We start from the raw sequence: 11049 nt of genomic DNA, 5'->3' as shown, positions 1-11049 counted from the left end.
ACTCTGTTACTCAGGCTTGAGTGCAGTGGTGTGATCATAGCTCACTGTAACCTTGAACTCCTGGGCTCAAGTGATCCCTCTGCCCCAGCATCTCAAGTAGTTGGGACCACAGGCTTATGCCACTGCACCCAGCTAATTAAAAAAAATGTTTATTATTTGTAAAGATGGAGTCTTGGTGTGTTGCTTAGGCTGGTCTTGAACTCCTGGTCTCAAGCGATTCTCCCATCTCAGCCTCCCAAAGTGCTGGGATTACAGACGTGAACCACCATGCCTAGCCTCTATCATAATTTGAAACACTTATTTAAAAAAATATTTCACTGATCATTTTATTTTCTGAAAAATTTTTATTTACTTTTTTTTTTGAGACAGTCTCACTCTGTAGCCTAGGCTGGAATGCAGTGGTGCTATCTCGGCTTACTGCAACCTTTGCCTCCCAGATCCCAGTTCAAGCAATTCTCCTGCCTCAGCCTCCCGAGTAGCTGGGGTTACAGGCATGCACCACCATGCCCAGCTAATTTTTTTTTTGGTATTTTTAGTAGAGACTGGGTTTCACCATGTTGTCCAGGCTGGTCTTGAACTCCTGATATTGTGATCTGCCCGCCTTGGCCTTCCAAAGTGCTGGGATTACAGGTGTGAGCCACCTTTCCTGACTTTTTTTCTGAAATTCTTAGGGATCTAATTCTTGCTCATGGTAGATTTTCTACAGGGTTGTGAAATTTTTTATTTTGAATTCAGCCGCAATAAAGTTTTATTTGCATGAGTGCAAAGGATGAAAATTCTAAAGAAAGACTGAATTTTTCCACCCCTAAAACAGGTGGAGACAGGCAAGCTTTCTTATCTTATATGTTGGGGGATGGATTTTTTTCCTGGTCCATCGTTTGGAAGACGTTTCTTTTCAACGTTTCGGCTTTATGCAGAGGTCTCCGTTCTAGTTCTCCCTGTGGGTCAGGCTGGTAGTCACATTTCCCATTCTTGCAATTTGCAACCTCAAATCTGGAGGGTTCCCAGACTGGCCAATACTGGCCCACCATGGGCCTACCCTGCCTCATGCTCATTTAGGCTCCTTTTCCTCATTGACCCTTGAAGATATTTCTTACTTTCCTCCTAGATCAGCTGTGCATTTAAAGAACATTTATTATATTTAGCACAGCATTTAAAGTTATTTTGTAATGAGAGGGTTTTCAGGTTGTTTTTTTTTTTTAAAAGCTGGAAGTGGAAATTCCGATGGCCTTTTCTACTGCCTCATGCTTTCTGCCTCTGTGCCATTTTTCTTCCTTGGGAGTGTGCCTCTTCCTCTCCTGGGATGGTAAAGGCAGTGGTGGAGTGCGATGTATACGGGAAGGGAGGAGGTTGAACCTAGTGGTTTCTCATAGTGGTAGGGCAGGCTTATCGTGGAGAAGCAGTGAGGAGGTCCTCCATACCCAGACGTGGCTCGGGCTGCGCATCTCACTGAGTGGAATCCCAGCACGAGAGTCACCTTCCCCTACTCCTGCCCATTTCTTCAGTTACTTCTTTTAGTGGGAATTCGTTCAGCAGATGATGTTGAGAATTAGGCTTTTGGGACTGGGAGGCTGGGAAGAAGAATTGTGTGTGTGTGTGTGCGTGTGTGTGTGTGTGTGTGTGTGTGTGTGTGTGTGTAAAGTCAGGGTACCAGAAGTGGGTGGAAGCATCCTTGAGAATTAGAATTATTCAAATCTAGCAATAATAGAAGTATTAGACCCAAACCATCGCTCCTCACCTTCACCATTTTACAAAGGCCTAGGCTTGTGCTCAAGACCTTCGTCTTTGGCCGGTCCATTCAGCCTTGGCCATGACCCAAAGGGACTGTTTTTGTCAGGGCCAGGACCGGCTCCTTCGTACCTGGGTGCATAGGAAGTGTGAGTGCTCTCCTTCCTCTGAACACAGCAGTGAAATTGGCTCAGGTTGGGGTGTTTTTCCCAACCTCCCTGCAGTCCAGGCCTGGAAGCTGGATCAGGAAGCTGTGTTGTTCTAGTGTAATTCTCCACTGCCTAGATCAGCCTGCCCCGAGAAAACCAGCATTCCTGGTTATCCCGCACATGTGGGGCACTCTGGGAAGACCAGGAATCAAGTGTTGGGGTGCAGGGGTTGGGGGTGTTTGGGGAGGGCAAGGCGGTTCATTAAGGCAGCTGCCAGGAGGTCTCCCTCCAAACGCTACAAAGCTTTATCAGCTTGGAGGTACTTCTAATACCATTTCCTTTCATTGTTTCCTTTTGGTAATTAGGAGGAGGCCAATCCCCTGCTGTGGCAGCTCACAGCCTATTGTGGTGGGAAAGGGAGGGTGGTTGGTGGATGTCACAGCTTGGGCTTTATCTCCCCCAGCAGTGGGGACTCCACAGCTCCTGGGCTACATAACAGCCAGACAGTCCGGAGCTGTAGCAGACCTGATTCAGCCTTTGTAGCGGCTGGGAGCATGGCCTAGGGTGGGCGGCCCCATTATCCAGCGGTGAGTTTCCCAGGGACCTTGGAGATACCTGCAGCCCTCATTTGCAGGGGAAGGTATGGCCATTGGAAGAAGAGCTGGCTCAGTTGTGGGAGGAAGATGCAGGCCTGACTGATCCCTGCTCCTGGGGAGCTGGGGTTCTCTGTCCCTGGACTAGAAGGGCTTTGTTTGGAGGGGTGATTCAATTCAGCGAGGGATGATCCTAATGCTCCCTCCTCTACCTGCCTCTGAGGGTCCTGGGGCTGCTTTTCTTCACGCAGTGGGTTTTACCGCTTGATAGTACTTCACTCAAAAGAGATGGAATGAGCTTTGCCCTCGCTTGTGGGAACCTTCTGGGAGCAGCTGAATGTCCCTGTGTTAACTTAGGACTGGTAGGGGACACCTGCTCGGAGATCAAGACCTGGTCTTGTTTGACATCTCAGTGTCCCTTTCACAGATACATCACAGACTGGCTTTATCTCACCTGTGTCCGGATGGGACCTTGGGTAGGAGAGGAGTCACCCCCCCAGTGAATCTCAGGCAACAGATTCGGCACTTCATTTAACAACATTTTCCAGAGGAGAGGGGCTACAGCAAGGGCTCTAAGGGACTTGGGGGTATGCTCTGCCAACCATGACCAATTGTCCCTCTCTTGTGGGGGTCATACAGTGGAGATGCCTGCCTGCATCCAGGGCTGCTGGACTCCTGTCCATTTTTTCAGATGAGCTCAGCAAACATTTGCTGGACATCTGGGTGCTAAGCATCTTGCCAGGTTCGGGGCTTGGAGACAAGGGAGACAGCCCTTGCTCTGAAGGCGCTTGTGGTACAGAGTTGGGGGCCAACTGTCAAGTTGGCAGTTCCTCAGCATTCTCTATGTCTGGGGTGCTGTGGTGGGCACATAAGTGTAAGACGGTTCCTACGTGCCAGTCTGGATGCAGAGGCAGGAAAGAATGAAGTGTGTCAGGTCCCAGCTGCTTCAGGAGGCAGGGACGTGAGAGTGGCCTGGCTGGCCTGGATGGAGGGCAGGGTTTTCCACCTGTCTTGGTGCTGGGACTGCTGTCTGTTTAAGGGTTCCCACAGGTCCCAGCACACAGCGATTGTTATCCTTGGGCCTGGCACTGGCCACGAGCTTTTGGGGGGCCAGAAGGCCATGTTCAAAGGGGAAGAGGGGGTCACAGAGATCAATCTTTTCTTCTGCTTTGAAGAAATGTTTTTGCTACTGCATGCCCTGACAGTGGCCTCTCCAGCAGCCTCCTACCTGGGCAACACTGACCAGCTCACGTTTCTTGCTTCTCTGCAGATGATTCCTGCCAGATTTGCCAGGGTGCTGCTTGCTCTGGCCCTCACCTTGCCAGGTAGGTACCAAAGGGCCTCATTTTCTCACTCCCCACCCCCAGGGCCATCTGAAGTGACCCCTTTCTGGGAATAAGCAGGTGTGTCTGGAGCTCACCTGTCTGCCAAGCCCCAGGTAGGCACATGCTGGTGGTCTCCTGTGAAGGTTCGGCAGAGCTCCCACCCTGGACCAGTGTTCCAGAGATGAGGTACCTGCAAATGTCATCTCCTGTTGGGGAATTAAGAAGCACAAGGGTGGCACAGAACTATCCTATATTATGGAGGCACAGGACGAGGAAGAAGGAATCCAAGACTTGGATGGATTATTAGTTTTAGATGAGATTGTGGAGGTCACCTAGTTGACCCTCCCATGGTACAAATGAAGAGGCTGAGGGTCAGAGGGGAGAAATGATGCTCCAGAGTCTCCTAGAGCCAAATCAGAGGTCAGTCTTCCTGGGTCCCAGGCCGGTGCACCGTACCCTACTGGGTCCCTTTCCACTGCACTGCATCGTACTGCCACCCTTCCCTGGCTAAGATTCTGAGCCTGTGAATGGCAGGAGGGGACTTTTGACCTTGAGCTCTTTCCACTTAGATCTCTCAGGTCAGCAGCATCCAGCTGCTGCCCACAGGTGAGTCTGGGGAAAGAAATATACATTTGTCACACTCTCTGCATCTTCCTACCAGGTGAGTCTTTTGCCAGGGAACCCAGAAACTTAGAGACTTATCACTGTTTCCCCACCTGCCAACACACACACACACACACACACACACACCCCTGCAGTCAGTGAAGGAGTTAGCATGTGACCCTGGAGGAGTTAACACTTCATAGATTCTATGTGTCAGACACACAGTCTGATCTGTTTCAAATTTAACCTGCTCAATATATAATCATAAATTTATGTACAAAGGGGCTCATTGCATTCTGTTTATATTAAAACGTGGAAAAATGCTAGGAACCTAACAATAGAGGGCTGTACTATAGACATTTAAATGCGAAATATGATGCAGCCACTAAAAACCACATACTGGAAGTATATACAATAGCATGACAAATTATTTATAATCTATTGAGAAATAGAAGTTATAAGCAGTTTGCACAAGGTGGTCACCAATGTGTAAAAAACCTGCAATTGTGCATATGCTGTAAAATAAAATGGAAAGATGAACATTGAAATGTTAACTCTAATGATCGCTGAATGTTAAGTTACAGATGGTTTTAGCTTCTTCGTGTTTTCTTTTCTTTTCTTTTTTGAGACAGTCTGGCTCTGTCGCCCAGGCTGAAGTGCAGTGCTGCGATCTCGGCTCACTGTAACCTCTACCCCCTGGGCTCAAGCAATTCTCCTGCCTTAGCCTCCCGAGTAGCTGGGATTACAGGTGTGCACCACCACACATGGCTAATTTTTGTATTTTTAGTAGAGACAGGGTTTTGCCATGTTGGCCAGGCTGGTCTTGAACTCCTGAACTCAGATGATTCACCCACCTTGGCCTCCCAAAGTGCTGGAATTGCAGGTGTGAGCCACCATGCCCAGCCAACTTCTTTACGTTTTCTTCTGTATGCTCCAAATTTTTAATAATGATGACATTTTAAATCAGTAAGTAAATGTTATTAACACTAATAGATTTCCTGAAAAACTTCCTTAGTCATTACTATGAATGTGGGGTCATATTTGGGAGCTGAAAGTAACACGTTTAGTCTCATTTAGGATGGAAAATATCTCCCCACAGCCCAATTTCTATCAAAAACAATCTAATTTCTACGGGGGCAGAGAGGTTTGAGCTGATGGTCCCAGTTGTGGCCTGTGATCACCAGCCCAACCTGTGGCCTCTCCCTCCAGGGATCCTTTGTGCAGAAGGGACTCGTGGCAGGTCATCCATGGCCCGATGCAGCCTCTTCGGGAGTGACGTCATCAACACCTTTGATGGGAGCATGTACAGCTTTGCGGGATACTGCAGTTACCTCCTGGCAGGGGACTGCCAGAAACATTCCTTCTCAATTATCGGTGAGTTCTGGCACTGCAGGGAGGAATTCAGACGGAGGGCTGGCTGAGCTCAGCCCTGGTGTCGCGGGAGGAGTCCTGCTCTCAGGACAGGGCCTGAGCTGAAAGGTCAGTGCTGAGAACAAGTTGAGGAACAGCCTTTCCATGACATGTAGACCTCCTGGCTTTCCCCGGGTCTCTGCCCACGGGAGCCTGGTGAGATGGATGAAGAGAGTCTTTATCTTCTCTAGTAGTTTGCTGTGTCCATTGTTCTGGGTCCAGGTGATGCCCTGGAAGCAACACAGCATCAAGGAGAATGATGAACTGGAAAAGGTGCTTTGGAAACTCGTTGCCAAAGGGAAGACTCATTGTTGTTTTCTTGGTGGCCTGTGGATCAGAACATCAGCTTATGCTGAGCGCCTCCTGTATTCCTGGAGAAGGACTGGGACTGTCCCTGCATCCCCACAACAGCCCTGGGATGTAGCTGCAGTCACCCTAGTTTTACCAATGGAGAAGCAAGGCCCATGGAGCAGGGCTGAGCAGGCCAAGGACAGAGCACAAGGCCAAGGCCAAGGCCTGACACAATAAAATGTGGAGCTGAGGCCGGTGCAGTAGCTCACACCTGCAATCCTAGCACTTTGGGAGGCCGAGGTGAGTGGATCACCTGAGGTCAAACGTTTGAGATCAGTCTGGCCAACATGGTGAAACCCCATCTCTACTAAAAATACAAAAATCAGCCTGGCATGCTGGTGGGCGCCTGTAATCCCAGTTACTCGAGAGGCTGACGCAGGAGAATTGCTTGAACCTGGTTGCAGTGAGCCAAGATGCACTCTAGACTGGGCGACAGAGCGAGACTGTCTCAAAAAAAAAGGTGGAACTGGATTTTGATCCCAGGCCTCTCAGACTGACAGAATGTTCCTCTGGATTAAGGAGAGAGGACACTTGACGAGGTTGGGAGGGGCAGGGATGGAGGATTATGGTTTGGTGACCTCCACATGCTAAAAACTAACCAAGGTGTGTGGCATGTGAGGGAGGGACACCAAAAAACCTAGCAAACATAGGGACCCCAGCCTTGGGGTAACAGAGATCACAATGGACAGGCTCATGCTGTTACAGAAAAGGTGTTCATGACACTTGTCTTTTTTTTTTTTTTCTGAGGTGGAGTTTTGCTCTTGTTGCCGAGGCTGGAGTACAATGGTGCAATCTCAGCTCACTGCAAATTCTGCCTCCTGGGTTCAAGCAATTCTCCTGCCTCAGCCTCCTGAGTAGCTGGGACTACAGGTGCACACCACCGTGCCCAGCTAATTTTTTGTATTTTTAGTAGAGACAGGATTTCACTGTGTTAGCCAGGATGGTCTCGATCTCCTGACCTCATGATCTGCCTGCCTCGGCCTCCCAAAGTTCTGGGAATATAGGCGTGAGCCACCATGCTCAGCCTCATGACACTTGTTAAAGCAAGTAGGGAAGACTTTCAAGAGGAACTGCTGCCATGGAGGTTTTGTAGCGGGGGAGAGAGAGAGGACTCAACTTTGAATACAACAAGGAAAAGCGAAGATTTAGGGCCAAGGAGGAGGGAAGGGGCCAGTGATGGAAAATTTCAAAGAGGAAATGTCAGGGGTAAGAGAGATTCTGTTTGACCCAGCTTGACGGGTGTCTCACTTAAGGCAGGCCAGGGTGATTACATATTGAGGGGGGGGGTGTCTTTGCTAAGTAGACCCAGCAGGATTCTTGTTAAAACTGGACTGAGCAGGCCAAGGACAGAGCACAAGGCCAAGGCCTAGTCTAGAAGAGGGCTCAGAAGCCCCCACTCAAGTTTGGTCAAGGGGGGGAGTCTTTGACAGCACCCAGACACTCACCTGAGATCTGGGCTCTGGGCTGCTGGGGTTGCTGCGCCATCAGTCAGTGGGGATTGACACAGGGTCCTCCGCGTGCCCAGCACTGGACTAGGCTCTGCCTGGCGTAGCTATGAGCTCCCTCTGTTCCTGGTCAAAACCATCTTTGCCACCTGCCCTGACTCTGCTGGGAAACCTATCACATATGACTTCCTGGCACTGCCATCCTCCCCACTCCTCCGTGAGCTCCTCAGGGGCAAGGAGCGTGTCTCACTCATCTGTGTTTCTTTGTGTTTAGCTCACTGGAGTCTCTGTTGTGCTGAAGATTTTTTTTGATGGAGTCTTACTCTGTTGCCCAGGCTGGAGTGCAGTGGCACAATCTTGGCTCACTGCAATCTCTGCCTCCTGGGTTGAAGCAATTCTCCTGCTTCAGCCTCCCCAGTAGCTGGGATTATAGACATGTGCCGCCACGCCTGGCTGATTTTTTTTGTATTTTTAGTAGAGACAGGATTGGCCAGGCTGGTCTTGGACTCCTGACCTTGTGATCCACCTGCCTTGGCTTCCCAAAGTGCTGGGATTACAGGGGTGAGCCACCCTGCCTGGCCTGAAGATGTTTACAGAGTGGTGGTGTGTGAGGAGCTCTGGGGAAGGAGCTTTGGTTGGCCAGAGAGGACAGGGGAGGGTGCTGCATGCCAGGGGGACCTCATGAGAAGTGGGGAGGCGGAAGGGGCACATACTCCTGACGTAGAGCCCTGGGGAGGTCAGTGTGGATGGAGCAGCGGTTGCCAAACTCCAGGCTGCCTCAGGACCACCCGGAGGGCTGTGACAAACAGAGCTCTGGGCCCTGCCCCTGGAGTTCTGACTCAGTAGATGTGGAAGGGGCCCTGAAAATTTCATTTCTAACAGTTTCCCAGCTGCTGCTGCTGGTCTTAGACTGGATAACCAAACTTTGAGGGGCAGGACTGGAGAAGAGCGGGATGAGAGGCTGGGCCATCGGGCGAGGCCGCAGTGTAGGGTCTTGAAGTCTGATAGGGAATCTGAGTCGATTCCGCAGGCTGTGAGGAATTAGTGTAGGGTCTTGTGCAGCAGGGAAGTGGTGAGAGGAAACTGGTGCTTTGCCAAGATGGTCCTGAAAGGAGAGAGGTAGGAGGCAGAACGGACTTGGCCATGGTAACCAGACTGGCAGTGAAAAGGCCAGAGACACCCCAGGGCGTGACAAATCAAGGAGGCCATCCTGAACACCAACCGTGAGGGTCCCAACTTGCTTCAGAGGTGGCAGCTGGGGAGGAACTGGAAAAGCAGCTGGAGAGAACTCCCCACCCCTGCCCCTGGGAAGCTGATGACTCAGGCCCTCCCTACCTTGGGTGACCCCAAGTTTTGTTTTAAGTAGATTTTCCCATTTTATAAACCACAGCAGAGCTGATACAGACCCCTACCTGTAATGGCTCTGGGGTCAGTGGAAATGGAGGGTTAGAAGTGACCAGAGGAGGCTGGGCATGGTGGCTCACACTTGTAATCCCAGTACTTTGGGAGGCTGAGGCATGCAGATCACCTGAGGTCAGGAGTTTGTGACCAGCCTGGCTGACATGGTGAAACCCCATCTCTACTAAACATACAAAATTTAGCTGGGGATGGTGGCGCAGGCCTGTAATCCCAGCTGCTTGGGAGGCTGAGGCATGAGAATCACTTAAACCCAGGAGGCGGAGGTTGCAGTGAGCTGAAATAGGGCCACTGCACTCCAGCCTGGGCACAGATTAAGACTCTGTCTCAGGAAAAAAAAAGAAAAGAAGTGACTGGAGGAAGATTTTGATGGAGATGCTGTGGTGTCCGGGTGGGGCTTGCTGTCTGACTCCACAATCTGTGTTAGTTCAGCTCTGCTCTGGACTCCCCGCCTGGAGACGGGTTTGTAAACAACACGTGCTAATAACCTTGGTCCCAGGCACAGAGCTCATGTTCTGGGCTCAAAGAGCCAAGTTAGCATGTTGGAAAAGCTCCCTTCCCCTACTTGAGCCGAATTCCAGACCCCTCCCATGTCAGGGTAGCCCTCCCAGGTGGGGAAATGTAGGCTGTTTTGGTGCCTCTGCGCTGTCTCTGTCACCTCCTTCAGGAAGCCCTCGTGCCCATTCCGCCCAGCCAGCACTGGGCGCATCAACTCTTGCTCACTGGTTTCCATCCCATAGGACTGGATGGCTCTGCCCCTGGCAGGAAATGGAAGCGCAGACAAAGCCAGAGTTGAAGTTGGAAAACCCCTGTTCTTCTCCGTTCTCCCTCTTTACTGAGTGCTCTGAGGGTAGCTGCGCAGTTTCCTCATCTTTAGAATGGAGATACTGTGAGCATCAAGGGTGACAGGTTATCTGAAAGTGTGACCGCTTAGCCAAGCTGAGTTATTGAAAACAGCCAGCTTAACACGGGGTGTTTGTTCACTTGGAAGTGCCGTGTGGGGACAGGGGCTGCTGTGCCCTCGGGCATTTCCACGAGGTCAGGGTCACTTCAGTTCCATCTGGCCCACATGATCCACACGGGTTTGCGCTAGAGGTCTGGCCTCTCGGGCCACCCTTTTCCATGTTTCAGTGGCCACAGAGGAATTCGAAGGGCGATGGAAGGTTTGTCTACTTCAAAACCTCTTTGTGGGATTCCCCACCAGGTCATTATTCTTTTCTTATCAGCAACTTGCCCTCACAAAGTATCCATCTTCTGGGAGATTGTTTGCCTAAACCAGGTTATGGATCAAACACACTTTAGTGTAAATTGATTTCATTTCCACCGAAACCGCGCTGCTGACATAACAGAGAATGGGTGGCTGCTTTGCCTGTTGTCGTTGATGAGTTGGGGTATGTGGGAGAAGAGGAAGAATGGGAGGGGTGAGCTGGCACGGGTGCGTCAGGGCAGCCAGGGGCACCGGGTCAGGGGAGGGGAGCCCAGGACTTGGGCCCTGCAGTTTCGGTTTCCGTGGACATGCCCACCTTCTGTTCCATTGTTCTGCGGTGATATCCTGCCTCCTTGACCGTGAGACGCATATCCACATTCCTCCCGAGTGCCTGTGGCCCTTGTTCATATCCTGGGTAAAGTGTTTATGTCCGCACGTGAAGGGCCACCTGGTGCCACGGCTAGGCCCCCATCCTTGATCTTGGCTTCTGGTGAGGCAGGCTCCGGGGTTCAAGGCCAAGGCGACTCGGCTCTTTGCCAGGCAACACAGGGGCCAGAGAGAGATCGTGAGAGTCCTGGTTCGTGCTCTTCCTTAGAGACTGCTCTTCCTCAGCTACGGCTGCAGGATCTGGCTCCCAAACCAGCCGAGAGAGACATCAACAACAGCCAACAGGCTGCTGAGTCACTTCTCCCTTAGTTTCCATGGCATGGTTAGACCGGACCCTTGTTCTCAGTTTGGAGGAAGGATCACCTGCATCAGAATCACAGGCTTAGAAGGTAGAGTGTTTACTGGAAATGCGGATGAGTTTCACACTAAAGCCTG

At 50.9% G+C, this 11049-nt stretch overlaps 1 protein-coding gene across 2 annotated transcripts in view; it reads left to right on the top strand.

The window, feature by feature from the left end:
• The first annotated feature begins 2341 nt into the window (after positions 1-2341).
• Positions 2342-11049, top strand: part of VWF (von Willebrand factor) — a 170843-nt gene continuing 162135 nt past the window's right edge. The window contains exons 1-3 of one of the 2 annotated variants that reach the window (XM_002752243.7): positions 2342-2464; positions 3741-3795; positions 5608-5772. In XM_002752243.7, the coding sequence (XP_002752289.4) occupies positions 3741-3795; positions 5608-5772 (220 nt within the window). In that variant the 5' untranslated portion in view covers positions 2342-2464. Of the gene's footprint in view, positions 2518-3740; positions 3796-5607; positions 5773-11049 lie in introns of both variants that reach the window. The other variant, XM_009003456.5, reaches the window with a different exon arrangement.

This window comes from Callithrix jacchus, chromosome 9, assembly GCF_049354715.1.
Source record: "Callithrix jacchus isolate 240 chromosome 9, calJac240_pri, whole genome shotgun sequence".
Taxonomy (NCBI): Eukaryota; Metazoa; Chordata; class Mammalia; order Primates; family Cebidae; genus Callithrix; species Callithrix jacchus.
This window is presented reverse-complemented; position numbering and strand designations above follow the sequence as displayed.